A 23,646-nucleotide genomic window follows, 5' to 3' on the forward strand; every position below is an offset into this window, starting at 1 on the left:
TATGTAGGTAACCGCTAGGGCAAGGTAGTGTATGAAAGGCAAGAAAAAGAAAAAAAGTCAGTTCTTCTCTTTCTGAGCAGAGAACATAGGAAAACATTTAGTGATACCTTTGTAACAGAGTGAACAGAAAGCATTTCAGACTTTCATGGATGTAATTCTATCAAGAAAAATGTCCTCTCTGAGAGTAGCATGTTTTATCAAGAAAGTAACATCAGCACTTTACTGTGGATATACTGACAAGCCTATAAAAGAAAAGTTCTTTTAGCAAAGGTAAACCTTTAGGTGAGGACAAATTAACATGTGAATATATGTGTGTATATATATATACTTGTACATATGTATGTATTTCCTCTTCTGAAAGATTGTTTGTTGGTTTTTCTGTTTGGCTTTTTTTCACAGCATGGAAACATACCTTTTGAAGATAAATCTGCTTCAATTAAAGTGGTAAGTTTTTATCTGGCTTTTAAATTGCAAGTTGTAAGAATATATAATACAAAGTATACAAATTGCTGCCAAAGCTGGGTTTTTCACATTTCCACAAATGTTGTAATTGTCAAAAGAAGTGTGAGAAAGATAAACATGTTTTATAAGTTTTCCACAAAATATATTGTAATATATTTTGATTAGGGTTCTTTGAGGGAGTTTGGCTTTGAGTACTTGTATTCTGTGATAGCTCTTGGCTTGAGCTCTGGAAATATTGAGTATTTTTTTTTTTGCCAAATCTTATAATTTGGCCTTTTCAAGAATAGCTTTCTATGAGAAGTTTACTGTCTTATACTCCTAAGAATATGTATCTGGAGCTAAGTTTCTGGGAGTGGCAAATGCCATAACTGCCACTGAACTCCCTGTGTTATCCCAGCAAATGTTCTTTCCACTGTTACTGCACAAAGAAAGAGCCATGATATTGATGCAATGTGGATATTTTAAAAAGAAAGCAAACAAAATGCAGTGCTCTGCTCTGCCCTGGCAGTTACAGTGCTGTCCTCAATAGCTTTCTGTGCTTCCTGTGCTGGCTGTCAGCAGTGCTGGGACTCTGCTAGTCATACATTTATTTATCCCCTGGAGACAATCCATTCTCTGTTCATGCAAAGCAAATACACAGAGTACTTGCTCAGTTGTCTGAGTGAGTTTTGAGTACTTGTTTGGGCACCCAGTGAAGATTTAGGCTGCTGAATACAAGTTTAGGATGTGATCGCATGGCAGGTTAAGCCTAGTGAGCTTTTATCTCACTCTTTTGCCTCCATCAGCTTGTTGCTGTGTTGCACGGCAGTCCTGTAACTAGCTAGAGTGGGCTGCTTTAGGAGTTGTTCCACCTGGAAAATTTGTCTTGTCGGGTTCATTTTCAGTCTGATCCGATAGGATTCATCATGTGGAGATCTGAAGGTTGAAAAGGAGAGGACATAGTTACAAGGCAGGAGGGAGAGGATGAAGAGTTCCAGATTTATATTGGCTTAGCCTGAGTCATCTCTGCATCTTTTAAACTCTTAAAGCCTGGATAGGGGTCTAACCACCAAGATTTGAGGTGGCAGATTTGGGTGTCTAGGGGATGTGAGGGCAGTTAACAATATTTTCCTGCTCAAAGAACAGAACTGTGCTTTGACTCCAGATTGTTGTCACTCTTACTGGTATAGTAGCTGAATTTTCACATTCAGAAAACCTCCAGTGAGTAATCTGACTGTGGAAAATACTTGACTGACAAAGGAGAAATTCACTGGGGAGCAAACGCCCAGCTGAATTCTGTCCTTTCTGTTCATACTAGTGACCCGTGTGCTCTCTGGTCGATGCAGATGGCTGCTGCATCTCACACAAATTCATTCCCAGGCATGAACTGAGTGTGTGTCTCAAGTGACCTACCAAACTCTGTCAGTCTGTGTAGGTGGAAGATAGAGATATTTCCTTTCTGCTATTAGCATTTTTGCATTCTCCATTTTAAAATTTCCTTACAATTATTTTTACATATGTAATCTTTCCCATTTCACTTTGATTCTGCAGTCATTTTGGTACTTCTGTATCTGAGATTGTAGCTACACGCTGTGTAATCCTCTGGCTTTACCTGGGAGACGTAATGGCACTAGCCAAAGCATAGATTGTTTTTATAGATGAAGATTGTGGATTCATCATGACATCTGAAAAAAAATCAGAGTTAGTAGTAAATGCATTAAATATCCTTGATGCTCTAAGACTTAAGCAGCTAGCAATTAGTGAAGGTCTAGTTAGTGTTAAATGTGAGGATTTCTTATAGTTTGAAAATCATGATCTCAGTCTTGCAATCTCATTATTGTTCTGTAAAATTCTGGGTGAAGAAAAATCTGTTGGTAAAACTGTGGGGAATCAAACAAAAAGCAAATTGAAATAAAGAAATCTCAAAAATAGTTTGAGATTGGCAAAATTAGTTTTAGCCCTGTTAGTATTGGACAACAGGAATCACAGTTGGCAGAAGCTAAGAGTCACCTTGTCAGCGAAATCTTGGCTCCTGAGCTACAAGTTGAAATGTCCCTCATTTCTTTTCTTTCTTTCTTTCCTTTTTTTTTTTTTTCTTCACCCCAAAATGTTAGGTTTAATGCCAATTAAAAAAGAAATCTCACTTTGGGTCATGCAGTTTCCATTCACTGTTGCTTAGTTAGTTCACTTTTCTGAATTTTTGTTTTTAGTCTACTGCTTATGTTAATACTTACAAAGTATATCTGTGTTTCCGTTATAGGATTTCCTGTGGTATCCAGAAGTTAATGGCTCTATGAGACAACGTATCAAATCTTGGACTGAGGTTTGTTTTGAAAATATGTTTTCTTTAGGAAGATAGAGCAACTAACTGAGGAATGTGACCTCTTTCATTGCCAAATACACAACTGTAATTGCTAAGAGTTAAAGCCTGTGTTCAACAGCTGTTGAAGATGTGTTCAAATGACATGTATTCACTGAGTTATGTACCAGAGATCTGAAGCTGTCCGAATAATAAAGGAGAATGTTTACTGACATACCTGATTTGAGATTTCCCTCTCAAGGGGAAAAAAATAATGCCATGATTTGGCACACCACAAAGTTGTGGCCCTGCTTTTGGGGGTGGAGAAATTTTTGTACTCGTGCTGAGTGATCTGATCTGAAGAACACAAGCAAGTCTGGAAGTGCGTAGAGTGCTTTGACCAGCATTACTCTGACACTATATACTGGTTATTTCATACAACTATTTCACTTATGATATAGGTGGTTATGTTGTTCAGCATGCAGTACTGATGAACTATTTATGTTACTGTATGAGTAAAATATTGGCAGAATGGCAGTTAATCTTTGGTGAGGGTTTCTCCTTTCCTGGTTTGTGAATGGTCCAGAAATATCTAGTTATCGTCTGTGGTGACTCTTGTTGTTACCTTATTACCTTTCAGTTTTCCTTTTCTGTGCTCAGTACAAGCATTTGAGGGCGTTTGCAAGTCCTTGCTTGGTGAGGGCAAAACTTGCTATAGAAATGACCTGTGGTTTCTGTTTCCTTGTGCTCTTCTGTTTGTGTGTGTGTTGGATGCAACTTTCACACTTCTGGGGCAGTATCTGCCAGTTGACCTTGCTCTGTTTTACAGTGGCCTTGCAGTCACTTTGATCTTTGCAACAGCTCATACAGATGTTCAGGAATGCTGAGAGATGCCTACAGAAAATGTACTTCAATAGTGTGATTTACAGTTTACTTGATCTTGGGAGAAGGTGTTTAGCTAGCTTTTAAAGAGAACTTTTAAGGGAAACTTTTAAAGTTGCTGCTGCTTTTGAGTGCTTAGTCATACTATGTATCTTTGTGGATTCTGTCATGTGAGAATTTTGGTACTTCTCAAGTTAATTTTCATTATAATCTATCTGTGATCTACTCATTTGTACCTGTTAACTGATGGACAAGTTGAGTCACAGTTAATTAAGATATGAATCTTAATTAACCTACTCAATATACTGAATGGGTATAATTGTGAATGCTTTTGAACTAATTTCTTTTTACCTTATGACTTAGGCTGCCACGGCAAAACCTCATATAATTGTAGCGGGAGCAGCCACGGTAAGCTATACACTTACTAGACATTTTAATGAGGAAGGGAGTTGAATAGGATAACTTGTATGCCATCAAGCAGGTGGCAAGATGAAGTTTTTCTCCCAATTTTATAATTAAAAAAACACTCTGAGTGAGTTTTTTTTCATAAAATGTAAAAATATGAAGTGTATTTCATTGTAGCTGTGTGGTTTACTTGCTTATTCACAATAATATTGGTTAGGATGCTTTGATTAGCTTGAAACACAGGTAATAAAAAGATTTTTTGTGAAAAACAGATTATTCCTAAAAAGCTGTAGAAAAAAAGAGCTTGTATGTTAACTGATATCCATGTCTGTTCATAGTCACAGAATACGACTTTTGAGCATGACCCATGGGAATTCTCTTTTGAGGCTTTCACAATTCTTAGATTTATATATGGGCAAAAAATTACGGGAAAATCTAGACTAAGGCTTTGTCTAACCAGTTCTTTAAAATTCCCAGTGATGACAACAATTCAACAGCCTCTTCCAAGTAGTCTGTTCCCATATTGGGAATCCAGGATCATTAATGATGGCTGCTCTAATTATCTTTCACGTTTCGTTTTCCCTACTTCCCAATGTTTTGAAATGGAATTTTGAAAGGAATTGGCCATTTTAATTTCATATAAGTGGCAAGTGGGGAGAAAAAGGTGGGGATTTTAAATAAAATTTTCAAAGCAGTTTGGCTTAGAGAAAAATTAGACATTCTACCAATCTCTACGTTCCTGGACGTGCTAATATTTTAGTTGAAGGTAAAATGTGTGTGTGTGTGTGTGTCCTCACCTCCACACACTTTCCCTCATGTAGTCAAAATTTCTCTCCAAGTTCAGTTTCTGTACAGATAAACCCCCCAAATTCTCTTCTGCTGTAGGATCCACATAAATATTTTGGCCTTTAAGAAGCTTGGCTAACCTAGGATATCTCCACTCAGCTCCAGTATCTAACATATTTTATGAGCAAGTGTCATTATCTTATTTTGCAGAGAATGTGCCGTTCTGTACAGCTGGTGTTCTGGGACACAGAAACCCAGGCTGCCAAACTACAGGCCTCTGCGGAACACTTCGTTTTATTCATGTATATGTTATATATGTGCATATGTTAGCCCCAGCATGTTGTCCTCTGTGGATATCAGAAGAGAACCAACAACATGCATGAGAGGCTTAGCTTTTCATAGCACACCAGTACATTTACAAACTTACAGATACTACAGCTGGCCAAAGATAATCACCTCTTGTTTTAAGTGACTTGCAGAAAAATTAAGGTCTTCAAAAATCTTACCACTGCTTTGACTTTAGCTAAACAGTATAGATACAATAAGAATACAGGATTTTTGTAATCCTTTCATGTAGGAGACGAAATCAAAATTCTCCAAAGCATTCTTGCCTTTCTTACTGAAGTCCAAGTTTTGTGAGAGTGAAATCTGCTGGGTTTGGCCCCAATTCTTAGTGTGACTGTTACTGCTGTTTCAGCATTGCTCAACTCGGGAAACTTGTGATTAAGGCACCTTGTACCATGTAATCTATGAAAAAAACAAATATACAGTAAGCTAAATAAGATAGATTGTGTGTTTAATTGCCTTGTTTGAATTTAATTATTTATTTAGATGGTTATTTCTAGAATAAAGCTTTTGAATGCTTTAATAATGAACAGTAAAAGAACAAGCTAGCTTTATAAAAATAGTGAAAAATGCCTATTAAAGGAGAAATGAATCAGTTAATATAGGATCCTCAGACATATGGGTTCTGAATCTGTTTTCATTTAATTCTCCAGTGGTCTATCAAGATTCACAATGGCAGCAACGAAGCCCTCACACAGTATAAAATCAATATCACTTCAATTGCACCTCTTTTGGAAAAATTAGCAAAAAGTAGTGATGTTTACTGGGTCTTACAAGGTAATGTAATGAACAGTAGGTAATGGCAATTTGTAATGTCACTGTTTGTTGAATCAATATCTTGCAGGATATCTTGGCTCTTGGCAGTCAAGAGCACAAGTGCATAAAACACCTGAATGTCCGTGTCCGTTCATTTTTCATATGACATAAGTAACAGAGAGGTTCTGCAAGTGCATCCTGTGTGAGTGTCCAAAGGGAATAGATATGTTCTAGAAAATACAGAGAATTGAATTCTCTGAAATGAAACTTTCTTCTGTACCCTGAGCACTGATGAGTTTAGCTTGGGAGTCAGAGGACCTGGTTCAAAATCAGTCTGAGATTTTTATTATGGCACCAGACTTGAAAGTATTCTTTTGCTTTACTTGAATAAAACTAAAAGATATCTCTGACATCAGAAATGAGCTCATAGGTAGATGTGCTCCTGGTTTATCTTCCACAGAATTTAACATTTTGGGTGATTATCACCTCAGTTTGACGGACCGGCAGATTTTGAGCCCTGAAAGGAATATGCCCTTGTGTATCTTCACAGTTACATCTTGAGTGCTTATCAAAGACAGTTTTAGAGGTTTATCTCAGATAGATAGGTAGAGGTTTACCATCAGATTCATCTTTTCACATTCCTTTCAAAACCATCTTCATCTGGAACAAAAGCAGTTAGTTGTCAGATCTAAGTCCCAACATGCTGAAAGACTGAGACTCTGAGTCATATGTGAGCCCTTTATGCTCATGATGAAACAAATAAGGGAAAAGCACATAGGACTAGCCTGGGCATCTAGACTTCTCTTGTCCTAAAGTAGACATGAAGTAGCTGAAGTAAGCCAGCATAAAGCTCTTAAAGAATGTTTTACCTGATTTATGAAACTTTGAAGCTTCTTGACCTATTGCTGAGCACAAGTTTGTATTGTGCTTTAAAAAACCTGAAGCCTGTAAGCAATTAAGTGGTGGTCCCTTCTGGGAAAGAAGGGGGCAAAAAAAAAATTCTGCCGTTAGTTAAGTTGGAATCACCAGGAACAAGTGGAGCATGTTTATGGGCTATGGCTTAAAAATGAAAAACTGCTTTCTTTAGCAGTAACCGAGTTCTTTGAGATTTTTCTTCCTCTGTATGTTTTGCTACCTGTCTTCTCTCCTCTTGACTTGGAATCCCTGCAGTGGAGATTCCATTATTTAGAGAAGGCAGGAGGAGCTCCAGGGCTTGGGGAAGCTGCACTAGCATTCGTATGTGGCCAGAACTTCCTAATCTCTACAACTGCTTGCGCAACTAGCAGAATGCCAGTAAAAACATTTCATCTTAAAACCTCTAGTTACTGTAACAGTCACTCCTTCCTCACTCTGCTTTCTCTCTCTAGCATCAAATGATTGTAGCTACCAAAATGAATTTAGACTGTGCAGCTTGTGCAAACATGTTTATTAAGTTGAAGATTAATGTGCCTTTTTTTGTGCTTTCATATTCAGATCCTGTTTATGAAGATATGCTGAGTGAAAGTCGTAAAATGATCACTAATGAGAAAATAGATGCTTATAATGAAGCAGCTGTTCGTATTCTGAACAGCAGCTCCCGAAATTCCAAAGCTAAGGTTAAAGTGTTCAGCGTGTCAAAGTTGATAGCTCGAGAAACTATCATGAAATCTTCAGATGGCCTCCACCTCCCTGAATCAAGCAGAGAAACAGTGAGTATTTTTACTTCTGGTTAACATTAAAAAGCACCAATCATGAAAAAAGATTTTAGTGAAGATTCTGAAATGGCTGACAGCATAAATTTAAGAAAGATCAGTACATTCTTCAGGACAATTTGTTCAAAAGAGCCCAGTAGGTGGAAGGGCAGTTCCGTATGTTAATACATAGCTATTTTTAAAATACATTTTAATTCTGTGTGTTAAATAACACACAGTCTGTAGATCTTTTGGATCTTGAGTAGTCCAAGGTGCCAGTTTGCTGTCCTGTTTTGCGTAAGTGAGTTAGGCCAATGAGGATTGGTAAAGCAAAATTTGGGAATAAGTCTTCATTTTTCATCATGTTTATGTGCACTTCCATTTAGGGAGCAGTATGAAAAGAATGATAAAACACACGACAGATCCCTTTTTGGGTGCCTGACGTGCTACTGGCATTGTTCCTCATTTTGTCTTTAACATCTGCACATGTTCAGCCTGTCTGAACTTTGTCAGAACCTGCCCCTTTTGTGGCTGAACACTGTGACACTTTCAGTCCCACGTCAGAAGTTTCAGTTAAATGCTGGATGGAGTAAGCATCATCTCAGCATGGGTTTGGGTCCCATTCTCATCTTTATGGGTTTTCATTATTATACATCTTTAGGCCTCTGAGATTGCCAGCTATTTGTAGTCCCTTTGCCTTTTTTAGTCCTTTTAGCTTGTTTTACAGCCAGTCCTTCTCTTAAAAGGATTTGTTCTTTTTGCTCATCCTGAGAATCAGAGTTCGTTGTTTGAGAGAGACATGCTGATTCTGCTACTGAAAGCATCTAGGTACGTGGGAGCACTATGGAGTTTTTAACTCTGTAGTAAAACAGGAGAAATGCATATGGCTTTTGTTAGTGTGTAATGTAGTTTAAGAAAACTAACTGTGCTGAAAATATTATTTTATTGCAGCATAATTGACCACATTGTCTATTTCTGTGACAGAACGCAATGATTCTCATGAATGTCTACTGCAATAAGATCTTGAAGCCCATCGATGGCTCCTGCTGCCAGCCTCGGCCGCCTCTCACGCTCATTCAGAAGTTAGCTTTCTGTTTCTTTACTTTGTCCTTCATTGGGTATTTAATTATCAATTTAATTCATCGAAATAATTACCGGAAGAACAAACCATGCACTGACTTGGAAAATGGAGAAGAAAAGAAACCTGCCGTCAGTACTCCTGCTGTTTCCACTCTGGAGATGCTGTTACACTCCTTCTGCAAACTTGGTCTAATCATGACCTATTTTTATCTGTGCGACAGAGCAAATCTTTTCATGAAGGAAAATAAGTTTTATACACATTCATCTTTCTTCATACCGATCATCTATATCTTGGTTTTGGGGGTATTTTATACCGAAAATACCAAAGAGGTAATGATCATCCTGACGTCCCACTTGTAATGTGGTCCCATTTTGACTGTAAATTTCTAACTGCTAAGTATTGAAAGTTTAAATTCTCAAATGGGTGTAATTTATCTGAAAAAAAATGGTCTTGCATAACTTATCTGCAAAAAATGGTTTCACAAGCACTGTAATATTTGCATGCAGTTAGAGGTAAAGCTTTTCCAAAGTGTATGGGCATGAGTGTTTTTCATCTTTGTCACTCAGTCAGATTTTAAGTGAGCACAGCTCAGCTAAGGGAGTGAATGGATTACGTGAATATATAATACACTAGTGCCCATAACACAGAGGCCTTTACAGTTTAGACCTGCCCATAAAGTGGTTCATTGTTTTGAACTTTTTATTCTCATTTTGTAGATGCGTCTTGTACTTGTTGGAATTACAACACTCTTGTTTTGTTTTGCATTAGACTAAAGTGTTAAATAGAGAACAGACTGATGAATGGAAAGGCTGGATGCAGCTTGTTATTTTGATTTATCATATCTCTGGAGCAAGCACGGTAATTGATTTAAATTTCATATTTTTAGATGGGGATGGAATTTGAGTGTGTTAATTTGAAAGAAGGTGAAGCTTTATTCATCTTCAAGAGATAAAGCTTGAAATGTGCAAATATTTATCAGACCTGATTAGAATTAGAATAATGTTATTGTTCCATTACGTTTTTTTAAATGGTGTTTACAGCGTTAGGTTTTTCTCTCTCCCTTTCAATGTAGATGTCATTGATAATATTTTAAATGTGCCTTGCCACTTAAAAGATAAACTTCTGTTTGCTTCTTGTAGAAAAAATGTATTAATTTATTTTTAATTCCTAGCAACACTTTCTTTTTATAGTTAAAACGTGAAAGTTCTGAAGGATGAGCTTTCACAGGTCCTTTTTTGAACTTTCTTAAACGAATACAGAATATGGAAATGTAGAATAACAGAACAGAAGAAATACATTCATATGTTAATATTTAAGAGACAATGTCAACAAAAGAGCTTAGTGAAAAAGCAGGAAGCACAGCATAATGTTTCTTTTCTTAGTGTAATCTGATTTTAGCACAACACAGAAAAAATGTAAAATAGGAAAACCCAAAGCATTTACGTGTCCGTTTGTAAAAGGTACCTGATTTTTCCCAACAGTTTTTGCCAGTGTACATGCACATTCGAGTTCTTGTTGCTGCATATCTGTTCCAAACAGGTTATGGGCACTTCTCGTATTTTTGGATAAAGGGGGACTTTGGTGTGTACAGAGTGTGTCAGGTAAGAATACTTACTGTTTTTGTTAAGAAATGTGTTCAGATTTCCAGCTCCCTGAATGGTGTGGTACTAGATGATTTCATCAAGGCTTGCCATTCCAGAATATAGTCGTCGTTTCAGTGTAATCTACCCTACATATGTAGGCCTTAAAAATCCATAGTAGTTATTTTTCAATATATAGCAATGGAGATTAATGATCTAGGGAGTCAGGGGTGGTGGAAAAAAGAGACAGTCACATGGCCAGATTTATTTGGGTAAATCTTAAGTTTCTTCTATAGACTGTAATGAATAAGAGGCTTATTCAGAAAGTGATGCTCTGAATAACCCTCAAGAATAGTGTTCCCCCAGTGACTATTGAGAGTACCAGGAGGGCCAGGGCGGTCGTGGTAGGTGTCTAAACCTGGATGGCTCTTACTTGCTCTCCTCCATTTTGGGGAAATACTGTGGTTTTCCCAGATTAGCCATTGAGGTAATTACATTGTCTTTCCCTTATCTGTTTTCACCATATCAGTCTTACTCATGTTCATTTATTTCTGTGTTTTTTTTTTTTTTTTGAATTACTAATATGTTTATATCAGAGTTTTCTTTTTACACGTATATGAATCTTTTGGTGAATCCAAGACACTAATGAATACAGAATTTCTTTTCTGATCTCTGTGAATAAAATTATTCAGCAAAGCCCAGCAAATTGTCTTTGTTGCTCCCAGCACTGCAAGGCAGGATCAAACACTGGCTTGTGCCTGGTTTATGTTGAAGTCATTTCCACTTGCTGACTTTCTGAAAGCAAGTATTTTGGGATCTTCCTCACCACTGGATCTGTTAGAGAAACTCTCTGCACGTTGCTACTTTATTAAGTATCCATCTGTTTCATATGGAATTAGATACTTAATACATGAACAAGAGGAATCACTGGGTTAATTTGCTACCTTTTTCAAAACAGAAAAATATACTGAAATATTGGACAGAGCCTACTTTTGTCAATGAAGAATATCTTGAAGGGGAATGTACAGTCTTCTTCTCCTTTCTTCCAGGTTTTATTTCGTCTCAATTTCTTGGTTGTGGTACTGTGTATAGTGATGGACCGGCCTTACCAATTCTACTACTTTGTGCCATTAGTCACTGTCTGGTTTGTGATCATTTATGTCACCTTAGCTATATGGCCTCAGATCGTCCAGAAGAAAGCAAATGGTGAGACAGCTCGTTCTGCTCTAGAGCATTTACATATAGCTACAGATAATTAACCCTCTGAACCTTTTTGCTAGTAGATCTCAATCTCTTTGTCACATAATACAAATATGTTAAACAGTTATTCACAGAAATACAGTTTGTTATATATTAATAATATGTCAGTTGAAAGATGTAGCAGCTGCTAACTGGACTCAAACTCTGGTTAAACTGTCGGGTTAGAATATGTTTTTAGTGGGGTTTTGACCGTTAGAGGTGTATTTTTTTCAGGATTTGTAGTAAGTTAAAAGCATAGTTACAGTTTTTATGCTATAAATTACATACTAGTTGAGATTGTTACTGTAGCGTGTGGAGAGGCAGACATGATCAGGCCTTTGGGCTTCTCCCTTTCGGCCTTGCCAACGCACCTACTGCTTAGTTAACTGGCTGCCTCGTGTCCTCCCAGATGAGCACTGGCGTTTGCAAGGTCAGCCTCTTGGCCTCGGAGAGGCGGTTCTCATGAGGTAAATATCCTAAATAAAAACAGAGGCGAAGCCCCGCTTCATTTCACGCATTGCAGTTCATTGAAGGGCTGTCATCGTGTGGTAACCACTTGGTTATTTAAATCACCTCAGTTAGAACTGGTAGCCTTGTAAGTCTCTTTCCTTCTTCACTATTGGTGTAGTAATATGCAAATTTTATGTAATCTACAGAAATGACAGTGAAACCCAATCCATGCTAGGAACAAATGCTGTAGAAGTAACAGGATATCCAGAAGGCCAGTAGCTCTGATGTTCTTTTCTATAAAGGCACTTCTGTTCCATATACAGAGAAATGGCTGCTGTGCAGCTCAGAGCCACAGTTTGCTGTGAAATGAGAAAATTCATCAGTGGCAACTTTGTATTGCTGTTTAGAGCTGCCAGCTTTTGTGGCAGGAGAGGGCGATGATTTCTCTGCCCAAGTCTTGGGTAGAGCTGAACGTCCCTGGGCAGCTTTGGGGAGAGGTTCCTCTGACTGGGCTGCCTTCCCTTGGCCTTCATGAGTTGCAGTTGAACATTGGGGACAGCTGGTTCCCCAGGGTTTAATAATTGTGCTCAAGTTACTGCACTGTTTATGGTAATTGCTTAAAGTCAAATTTAAAGTGTAATATGTAGATAGTGGAAAAATATTGTGGGTGAAATTCGAGTGCTTATTTCTGAATGTATGTATTACTAGGCATGTCTTCACTACATGCTTAGCACTAGTATTTAAAGGAGTTGTGGATTTTGCTGTTGAAAAATTGACTGAATACTGATTAATCTGTGTCTTCCTCAGGGAACTGCTTCTGGCACTTTGGTTTGCTGCTGAAACTGATTTCCCTGCTCGCGTGTATATTTTTTCTATCCTATTCTCAGGTTTGTGAATTTTGAATATTTGTATGCTTAAAGATTAATAATCATACCTACATTTATTTTTTAGTGCTGCTCATAACTTAACTATTTGCTATTGTGTCATAAATACACAAGAAAAAACTGGAACCTTTCCATTTCACCTTTTCCCACTTGCATCATTGCGAGTCATGGAATTAACCTCAGTTCTGTATGGTGTTCATTTCTTTCTGCTAATTGGCATTATGATTTCAGTGTAATACTACTGACAATAAAAATTAAGGCCTGGACTTAGAGGGGTTTTTGCATGTGCTTAACATTAGTGGGGTTTGAATCTGGTAGCAGCTGCAGGTACTGACATCTGTGTCTCTTGAGACCTGCCATTACAGACATTGATACATCAGCAAAACACTGGTTCTCATTCAAAATCATGACTTAAAGGATGTTTACTGTAATATACCTGAGAGAGGAACAAGAGCAGAGCTGGAAGGGTAGAAAACTGTAGTTTTCTGAAGAATGTGTTTGGTGTCCTAGTGTGTGCATCGTAGGCCTGCAGTGCGAAAGGGAGGGTGGGAATGCAGGTACCTTTGTCAGCGGGAAGCAAAAATGAGGACATTTTGTCATCTGAGAAAAAGTAGTTTTTGAGCAGGTTATTTTTGGGTGTTGGGTGGTTTGAGTGGGTTTTGGATTCGTTTTTGTAGAAAAGCCAGTTACTTCAGTAATGTTACATAGCTTCAATGTCAGATCAGATGGCCTGGGATAACACTAAAAGAAAACAACTTAATTCATTTAAATTTAGTAAATACAGCTGAAATTAGTGAAATCACTTTTTTTTCTTTTTTTCCCTATCAGGGTGCATTTGAGAAGATATTTTCCTTTTGGCCACTGTCCAAGTGTTTCGAACTGAACGGGAATGTCTATGAGTGGTGGTTTAGGTGGAAGCTAGATCGCTATGTATGTAAAGCTTATGCATGTTATAATGGTCTTTTAACCATATTTTTTGATGGGCTTGAGTTTGGTTTTGCTTTATCTTCAGAGAAAATAGGAATTAGATGTTCCAGTGGCTAGTTTATTGTAAGCTTGAGCTGCGTCCACCTGACATTTGCAAATGTCTGTCAAAACCTTTAAAGGATTGGTGATGACTTATTTGCTTTAAAAAAAATAGTCATAAAGTGTTTTTTGTCTCATGTCTAACAGAAATTTTGCTGCAAAAAATCTTGAAATGACTTGAAATGCAAATTAATGACTTGGCTTTCTTAATTTTTTTTTGAAAATCAAACCAAGAATATATTTCCTTTCAGATAACTTCAGAAACACTTTTGTTAGAATCCAGGGTCTTCATGCCAAGAATGTCTTAGACTATTTTTACTTTTTTACAGATTTAGATTTTTTTTTCAGTAGGAAAGAGTTTTCTTCCCCCCTGCTGGCACATGGAACACTGGGGGCAGAACGGGCTGACACTTCTGGGTTTGTGTTTTTGGGCAGCTGGGAGGCTGAAGCCCCCACGTGCTGCTCTTAGCCCTGTCCTTGTGGGGTGACTTCTCTGCGCGGCCCCGAGGGCGCCGGGCAGGAACGTGTGAGCGGGGGCTGCCCGCTCGGGAGCAGCACCGGTCCTGGGGGTGAAGGCCGGAGGGGAAGTCCCGGAACAAGCGCAGCAAGCGGCTGGAGCAGCGTCGTGTTGCCAGCTAATGAGAACTTGGCATAACATCATAAATCACTGCTCAATAATTCTGTCTGTGCGCAGGGAAGGCACTTGTGGGCCTGCTTGAATGTTTTCACCTGCCAAATTGGGAGCAGGCCAAGGAGACTCATGTTTTTTTCCCAGAGAAAGCCCTTTTCAGTGCTGGCAGAGGTTGTGAAGAAGATAGAGGGTCCTCGAAAGCTTCTTGACGGTTCATTGTCATGTGTTTAATGCTCTGTGAGGCATTTCTTAGAGTGTGCTAGTCTTCATTTTGAAACTTGGTTGAATATGCAGCTTGTGACAGCTTAGTGTAGGAAGCCTGATTTTGTTTAGTAGAGGAAATCTGGGCCAGGAACCTCTGACAGGCTTTGGTATTATAAATGCCTTCAGTTGTAGCATCCTGGTTAAGAAACTTCAAGTTTCTGCCTGAAGCACACGTAGAAGCTATGAAATAGTCACTACATCCTTTTTATCTTCTACAGGTGGTCTTTCATGGGATGCTGTTTGCTTTTATTTATCTGGCATTGCAGAAACGACAGGTTCTTTCAGAAGGGAAGGGGGATCCTCTTTTCTCCACCAGAGTTTCAAATGTTTTACTATTTATTTCAGTTGCATGCTTTTTGGTAAGTACCTAGTATACCTGATACCGTAGTTTAATCAGGTTGGCAAATCTCAAGTTAGAGTCAGGTTATTTGCAGTTCTGGCTTAGCATGTATGGTGATTTGAAAAACCAGCTCTCGTTTGAGGAATTTCAGCTGGGTTTTGTGCACAGCCCTACCTGCCTCTTCTCTAAAATACTTTTTCCTTTCAGTCAAGTGCAGATGAAAATGCCGTTACTTTTTCAGATCATTGCAAAGATTACAAAAAAAGCCAGGTCCTAGGAGCGATGTGGTAGATAATGCAGCTCTTTGCTGTTGATCGCCTAACTGGGTCGAATGCATTGTGAACAGTATTTCTGTAGCTTAGGGTATCTTGTATCTTTGTATCTTTTATCTTTGTATCTTCATCAGTTGCAAGAAGAATTTGAGAGAAATGCAAAACTAAGCACAATGTTGTTCTTTCTAGTCTTGTAGCATAGTTCAGTGACTGCTGAAGCATTTCTGAAGAGCTTGTGTGTTGTTTCATTTTGAAACCTTACCTATAATGGTTACATAGATTTTTGTATCTTTTAGACCTACTCTGTTTGGGCTAGTAGCTGTAAGAATAAAACAGACTGCAATGAGCTGCATCCCTCTGTTTCTGTTGTGCAGGTAAATATATTGCTTCTCCTTACAATTACAGCATCAGGACTGTTCTTGTTTTTAAATGTTTTTTAAAAATAGTATTTTTGCTTTAACATAGAATTTCAAGCAATTGGCTACATTTTCATGTGAGGGAGTGAAGGGGTTTATGGCCCTGCTGCCTTGAGCACTCGGATCACGCGCCGCGACAGAGCTTCCGTCTGACGCCGGTGCCCGTGCGCGCGGTGGCCGCCGCGGTGCCGCAGCCCTCCTGCGGCGCAGGCAGGGTGTCCAGGGAGGCCTCTCCTGGCAGCTGCCCCTTCCTGCGCAGCCCGAGCGCGGCTGCGGCCTCCAGAGCTGCTGCAGGGTGGCACCAAATTGCAAACAAGCCCCAGGGCTCCCTCTTTCCTCCGGGGTAAATGTGCCAAGAGAGAGGGAGACTCCAGGCACCCTCTAGCACTGCCCAAGTCCAAGCACAGGTTCAGATTAATTGCTCAGCAGTGAAAAGAGGCGAGAGCTGCAGGGGAATGTGAGCATTTGGGAGGCATTAACGCCGTGAGGGAGCTGCGGGACTCTTTTGCTGCTGAGGCTTGAGGGGCCTCCCTTCTCAAAGGAGAAGAGGGCAGCGACAGGGGACTGTGTTTAGCTGCATGGAAGTTACGTTTCTGTCCTTTATCGTGTATCCTTCCCCCACTGTTCCCCACTGCTTCCACTCTGATCAAGTTTCATTTTTTTCACCCTTTTTCCTGCTCTGCTGCAGGGTGGCTTCCTCAATGGGCTACCTATTTTCTTAATGTTGTGAATCTTGCTACCCCAGGAGGGGCCATACAGCTGTGACTGTGCCTAGAGAGTGTGCACAGGACGTGCAGCAGCCCCAGGCCTGCGCGAGTCCAAATCCTCCTCTCTCAAACACAAATTACTTGGGTTTGGTTCTCTTGCACTTTTTTTTTTTTTAGATTAAAACAAAAAGTTAACAAAATGCTTTTACCACGCACTTTTTGGACCATGACAATGCATAAGCTTTTTAGTGTGTGGTCTGAAGGCTACTCGTCACCCACAGTTCTCTTTTTTTTAGATTTTGGCTTTCGTCCTCATCAGGAACATTCCTGGGTACGTCCGCTCTGTCTACAGCTCCTTCTTTGCCTGGTTTGGCAAAATTTCTTTAGAGGTAAGAGTGAAGTGCAGTGAAATTCACCTTGAGAATGTCTGCTGCTTTTATCATTTAATTGTAATATATTCCATAAACAGTATTATACATAACTGTATTATGCCTAATAGTGTTTATTTAGCACTGTAGCTTCTGTCCACACTTCAAAATAGTAGCTGAAATAGCAGTCTCACAGTAGTGAGACTCCTGCTGGTTAGGGGGTGAATTTGGGGTCTTGCGGGTGGGGATTTAATGCTGGAGCAGGCAATAAAGTGGGTAGAATTTAAGCCAGTTCAAGGATCATCAGGAATTATGCTAGCTAGCGGAGGAAGACTTAGAATTTATTTGTCTTTAGAAAGCTTTGCTTCATTAATAAATAAATACGGTTTTATGAGGAAAACCCTTCTTAAAGATATTACCTGGATACTTTTTTGTTCCCCTGAACAAAACATTTGGAACGTGTACATTTAGAATCGGTGGGAGTTCTCAGCTCTCCATTTTGACCGCTGTTTAGTCATGAAATGTTTAATTGTACTGTATGGCAAAAATATTTTAAAAAGGAAAATAACTTCCTGGAAAAAAAACACTGTGATGGAGTTTGTATGTAGATAATTTACAATTTCTCAGTTTACCTTAAAGGATGGTATTTTGGCAGTCCAGGTTCCTGCTGGACTTTATCAGAGGTGCTGCTCGGCTGCCCGCGGCAGAGACAAGGGCCACAGAGTTGAGCCAAGTACCCTAGTTGGTTGTTAGGGTCCCTGCTGGTGCGGGGTCAGAACTGTGCATGGGGAGCTTATATAAATGCCTCACAGCCCACTCTGTTCTCCTTCTAGCTCTTCATCTGCCAGTACCACATCTGGCTGGCAGCAGACACCAAGGGGATCCTGGTGCTTATCCCGGGATATCCGATGCTCAACGTTATGGTCAGCACTTTCATATTCGTGTGTGTGGCACATGAGATTTCCCAGATCACTAACGATCTGGCACAGATCGTTGTTCCGAAAGATAACCCCACTCTCCTGAAAAGGTTGCTCTGCATGGCTGGGTTTTTTTCTGGACTGCTGCTCTTCTCAGCCATTCAAGATCAGTCGAGGCATTAACTTAACAACGTTCTGGCAAACTTTCTTCAGGTTTACTTTGTGTCTGCCTGAAAAGTAAAAAAAAAATCAACTGGAGGTACAAGAAGACATTTAAACAAAGTGTATGGAAAATGTATATAGGGGAAATGTACATATTTTCTGCGGAAATAGCCTGCTTCTCTCCAAGATTGTGAGAAACAGGGATGCACTGTACAGAAATGCATGTGAAATTGAGTCTTTTCTACTGGATATCAAGTTCTGTTTACATATCCGCTTAAACGTAACATGAAGAAGTGAAGCTAGATGGTTGAGCAATCCCGCATGGATATCATGGAATTAACTTTTCCTTCGGCCAGCGGCCGGGACGGTGGCCGTTTCCTGGCGCCCTGCGTGCACGCAGCCGGGAAGCGGCTCCGCAAAGGGGCTCCCTGGGGATGGCTCCCTTGGGCCGACGTGGAGCAGGGACTCACTTCTCTGGCAAGCCAGGGTATTTTTCTAAACAAAAGGTAATTTCTTGTCTGGAATGAGTATTTTCAATGGAGCCAGTATATGTTATATGAAACTCTTTATACATTGAAACAAAAAGTCATCCCCATTTTAGTGATTTAAGATTATACCCAAGTTTACATAATGTTTTGGGATTTTTTTTTATTATTATTTTAAGATCTTTTCAGCAGGTATGGTGAATTCTGAGATTAAATTATTTTTGGAACTATATAGACAATTTTATTTTGATTTTTCCTAAAATTGTTTGCTTTTTAATAAGCTTTCCACTAATTCATTTAACTTTTTCCAGTTCTCTGTGGAATCCCAGTGAACAAGCAGGTGAATAGTTTCCAGAGACTCAGCTGAATATGGAGAAGGTCTCAAGCTCCTATCCTTGCATTTCATCCTTGAAATTCCATCAGACCCACATGCTCAGACCTCACAGGGAAGGAAGAGCAGGGGAACATTCACACTTGAACCAGTCTCTGCGTTTGTAGGTGGCTTTGAACTAGGTCTCACTAGGAAACCGGTGACATATTCTGTCCTGTAGTCCATTTAAAGTGTGCTGTAGTTCCATTTAAAGGGACAGATGCCAACCTGATCTCCTGAAGATGAGTGTTGATGGGATGAACCTGTTTTCTCATGCTGCCCATTGGTGCCCAACCTTCATTACCACAAATCCATCTCTGAGCCCAGTTTTAGATCCTTTTGTTTAGCATAAAAACGAAATTGAAAGAAATGGCACTTCAATGTGGAAGTAGCAGGTTGGAGTTCAAGGTTCAGTGTCTTCTTCCTTGTTTGTGGTTGGGTTTACACAACATGCCGAGCTTCAGTTGCTTTTTCATTCTGTTCTACTGGTTTCTTTTTAGCAGTTTCAAAATGAGTACAGTACATGAGTACAGTTAATGGTTCTCAAGCATAAGTACTATTATAGGTAACTATAAACTCTATGAATCTTAATTTATACTGTATATATTCTGGCACGTGCATGTTTGTGATATTATCTCAGCTGAAAAATCAGTTCAAACTTGCAGCCAAAAATGACTGCCAAGTAGTTTCTGTGAAAGCAAGGCTTCAACTTCCATTTCAGGAAAGAGACTACTCTCAGGAAAATGGGTCCATTCAGTCAGAAAAGGAAAAAATAGTAATTCAACCTCCCAAAACAGATTCATTGGGCAGTTTTGGTGAATCAGGCAGCTAGTTTGATAAGCTATTGAAAGACGATGATCTGTGTGCAGGACCTGGAATGCCTGGGGAGCCGTCCTGCCTTCTCAGCGGTGGCCCAGGTCAGAATGACACAGACAGGGGAGCACCGGACAGGCGGGTAGGACACACAGCACCTGCACCAGCATTGGGAGCAACGGGGAACTGCGAGCGCGAGGGATGATTTTGGTTTGTCTTGTTCTTCACAAGCTAAGTATTTTAGATACCATTTTATTTATCTGTTGTACAGATTTGGTTAAAAAGATTTATTTTTAATGTTTGAATTAATGCACTTGTTTACTATTACTGTATGTGGGATAAATATATTTTCTTTCAAGGTTATGTGAAACTATGAAGTAATTTAAACATTAAATAAATGTGCTGTGGATGCTCATTTTTGTAATGGGACGAGCCTCAGTTAAGTAAAAACTCTTGTTGTCTGACTTTAGCTGGGCTGCACTTCACTGTTATGCCTGAGTTCCACATGAGTCCTGCAGGGTCTCCCCAGAGCGATGCCCAGGATGCTGCTGCTTCCAATATTTGTTTTCGAAGGGGAGACGCTTTGGGTGCTGTACAAGGAGGAAGCCCCTGTGTGGAATCCAGGCTGCCCAGGGCTGCAGCCAAGCCCAGGGGCTTGGACAGCCCCCGTGGGGGTTTGGTGCCGGCACACGGGGGGCCGCAGAGCCCAGCGGGGGCTCTGCCTTGGGCTCCCCCTCGGTTCCAAGCCTGGAACTCTCAGGTGAGGATCTGTGGGAAAGCACAGGAATGAACTGTACCCCATCAGGAACCCACCCTGCAGGCCTCATTCCCTTATGGAATTCAGCTTCTTCATTATTGCTTCAGTCTCGTAGGTAGCTGACAGAGCAAGGGGCAGTCCAGGCAAAAGATTCCCAGCTCGTTGTCGCCTTTCAGCTCCAGGGGCTCCCCTTGTGCTCACACCACAGCGGGGGCCGCGGGGCTGCTGCAGCTCCCGCCGTGCCTGAGGCGGAGCGGGGCTGCGAGCGGAGCGGCCTCCCGCCCTCCGCCCACGACACTGCCCCGCACGACACAGGCGCCGCGAGCCCCGGCCCCTCAACACGGCCCCACGCGACGCAGGCGCCACGAGCCCCGGCCCCTCGACGTGGGCCCCGTGCCCTCCACACCTTCAACACGGGCCCTGCACCCTCTGCCCCGCGACACGGGCCCCGTGTCCCCAACACGGGCCCCGGCTCCCTCCCGAGGCCGCTGCCCGTCCCCAGGTCCAGCCGCGCTGCGCAATGACCAGGCACCGGCATCGCCGCTTGGTTTGACGCTTTCCTATTTATTAGATTTTACACTGCACATATTTACAAAGGCATCCGTAACACACGCTATTTATTGTGGTGGCAACTGTCAATCAATCATTACAACACGATTCGTACTGTCGTTGCACACGGTGAAAGAGAGGCTGAGAGCTCCCTGTTTAACTACCATGAATTTCAAATATTACTAATTCTTTAACAATTAAGTGGATTGAGCCAGCTTTATAAATCTATGTTTCTGTGGTAGATATTTTAATAAGTATAAATAAATCACCTCTTATTAAACTTACCTAAAATAAATGAAACTTTTAACCATAAAATAGTTGGGGTGTGCTTAGTACCCAAGTCTTCTACAGCATCAGATTCTTCTCAAAATATATGGAGCGCTCCCTGGTACAAACTAATTATGTACAGAACAATTTAGGAAACTTTCTTAAATATATTGGCACTGTTGTATATTAATACAAATAAGAATGGTGTGATTTAACTGATTGTCTAGTCAGCCTGTAATTATCAGAAATTATTATGATCCAAAACCAGTACAAGTCTCATGTTGAATTAAGAATCATTATTTAAAATCCATTCCATTCATTTCTATGGCAGAGTCCTGGCAACTTTTCCATTTAAAATTATGGGTAAGACCCAACTGCTGGTTCTATTCAAATTATTACAGCTTAGATTAAAAAAGGTACAATTTTAAACTTAATATATAAATCTCACAGGTGGCTACCTGGTTGAAAAGTTGTTTTTGTCTTGTTTGAAATACAAACTGAAGGTGCTTACCCATAGTGAGCACTGATTATATATTTTGCTGCACTGTTTCTCTGCACTGTTGCACGGAAGCATCCAAGAGGAATCTCAGCACTTACATCAGCTGCAGCAGAGCTGCATTCAGCTCCACTCCTCTAACTAACTGCATCACTGTTTGCTTGCTTAAAAAGGAATTGTCCTTTTGAAATGAAAGAACAGAGTGTTTTCAAAAAAAAAAAAAAAAAAAAAAGGGGACCATAACTGTAAAAGGCCAGAGCCTACTTTGGTTCTTCTGTGAATTTCTGTGAGCAAAGAACCGGTCAGGAAGGAGCTGCTTGGTTAACATGAATCTCAAAGAGAGATTACAGAAAAACAGAGCACAAAAATCAGCTAAAAACAGTGTGATCCTTTGGGGTAAAACACCCACAATGGTTGGAATGGGTTATTACAGCAGAAGTGCCCTAAGTCCTTGTTTACACACTGCAAGTAAATGAGGACCTCCACAAACATCAGAAAAAAAACTAACTAAAATATCTAAAAATATCACTTGCCATAAATTATCACTATCTAGTGAATCTTAAGGAAACCTCAGTCCAAAGCCTTTTATCAAGCTTGTGTTTTTACGAATTCAGGATAGATGAATGTCTTCCCCTAGACAGTGTGTATTTAATGAACTCCATTTTGGGAAGCTGAAAGGCAATCCTTATCTCTCTCTTGAAGAGTAAAGACTATAGAAGTTGTAAAAAGAAATTGTATTGTGGCATCAAAAAACCCCATCACAAACAGTACTTAAAGCATATTTTCAAAGGGACTAAAAAGTTAGTTATTTTGTATTTGCTAAAGCAAAATTTACTGTTATTTAAGTACATTCATTTTTTGCTTACAGTAGTTAGAAGAAACTGTTTCAAACATAATCGAATGAATGGACAGATTTTAAATATTTTATTGCTTACATCTTGTCAAACGTGTTAAATGTCTGGTATAGGAACAAAAACCCAACTCTCCCCATGAACAGTTAAGCTTTTTGCAAAAATAACTTTGCTCATTACACTTTTCTTGTCTCTCGAAAATGAATGCCAAATAAATCTGGAATTTCTAAGCCTCACTTTTGCACAAACTTTCATGCTTACATACAGCTTTTTGTGTGCAAACGTAAGGCAGTTAGGCCTAGTAAGGTCCCCCAGAACAGAGTCTGAAGTCCGCTGAAGCTTTTGCTTCTTTTGAAGTTTTGACTTCTCCATTAAAGTTCCCAGGAGAGATCACGAGATAGAAGAAATGCTGATATTTATTAACACACACATTCGAAAGATTGTTTTCTCCATGTAACAAATATAAAAAGTTATCTGTGTTTACAAAGTCTCAAAAACGCCTGAAGTACAAAAAGGTGCCGTGCGGGAGCTGGGGGGCGGCGGGGCCCGGCGCTCGGGGCCGCGCGCTCCACGCGGCAGCGGCTCCTGCGCCGGACGGGACGCGGCGGGACGGGAGGCTCCCTGCCCCTGCTACAGGTTCATGGCCTCCGTCAGCTTCCGCTCCTCAGGAATGCCATTGACCTGCGAAGGGAGCAGAGCGGCCGTGAGCCGCCAGCGGCAGGAGAGCCCCTGCGCCGCGCGAGGGCCGGCTGGCAACGCGGGGCCTGGTACCGCCTGCATCCGCTGCTCCTCTTCCCTGGCTACACTAGAACCATCAGCTGGAACGCGCTGTGCCTTTCCAGCTGTCCCAAACCAATATAAACAAGGAGAAAGTACCAACGGCACCAAAGGGCGGCCTGTGGAAAAAGCCTTGGTTGTTCCTCTTTGGGAAACGGAACATTGGGGAAAAGGTGTGGAAATGGGAGACATTTTCTGTCTTTTATCTGTCGTTCATATGTGCACGTGCATAGGCACCTGTCCGGCACGTAGCTCCGTGTCAATTTAAGCACCTCATGCTACAAAATAATGTACATACAGGGATCCACTTCAATCCCCTGGAAACCATCAGAAGATTTAGCAGCAACAAATACCCAGTCA

The 23,646-nt window shown here is 40.4% G+C and overlaps 1 protein-coding gene across 1 annotated transcript in view; it reads left to right on the top strand.

Annotated features, from left to right (window-relative positions):
* Positions 1-18,170, top strand: part of CASD1 (CAS1 domain sialic acid O acetyltransferase 1) — a 28,261-nt gene extending 10,091 nt beyond the window's left edge. Inside the window, exons 4-18 of the mRNA XM_088533453.1 lie at positions 400-444; positions 2,702-2,764; positions 3,986-4,030; positions 5,812-5,935; positions 7,388-7,602; positions 8,569-8,994; positions 9,434-9,523; positions 10,147-10,266; positions 11,295-11,451; positions 12,742-12,821; positions 13,647-13,748; positions 14,958-15,098; positions 15,648-15,725; positions 16,771-16,863; positions 17,676-18,170. Coding sequence (XP_088389579.1) covers positions 400-444; positions 2,702-2,764; positions 3,986-4,030; positions 5,812-5,935; positions 7,388-7,602; positions 8,569-8,994; positions 9,434-9,523; positions 10,147-10,266; positions 11,295-11,451; positions 12,742-12,821; positions 13,647-13,748; positions 14,958-15,098; positions 15,648-15,725; positions 16,771-16,863; positions 17,676-17,942 — 2,046 coding nt within the window. The 3' untranslated portion in view covers positions 17,943-18,170. The remainder of the gene's footprint in view (positions 1-399; positions 445-2,701; positions 2,765-3,985; positions 4,031-5,811; positions 5,936-7,387; positions 7,603-8,568; positions 8,995-9,433; positions 9,524-10,146; positions 10,267-11,294; positions 11,452-12,741; positions 12,822-13,646; positions 13,749-14,957; positions 15,099-15,647; positions 15,726-16,770; positions 16,864-17,675) is intronic.
* Positions 18,171-23,646: the final 5,476 nt, after the last annotated feature.

The sequence above is a fragment of the Tinamus guttatus genome, unplaced genomic scaffold, assembly GCF_059628265.1.
Source record: "Tinamus guttatus ecotype Peru unplaced genomic scaffold, ASM5962826v1 Tinamus_guttatus_pri_ptg000503l, whole genome shotgun sequence".
Lineage (NCBI taxonomy): Eukaryota > Metazoa > Chordata > Aves > Tinamiformes > Tinamidae > Tinamus > Tinamus guttatus.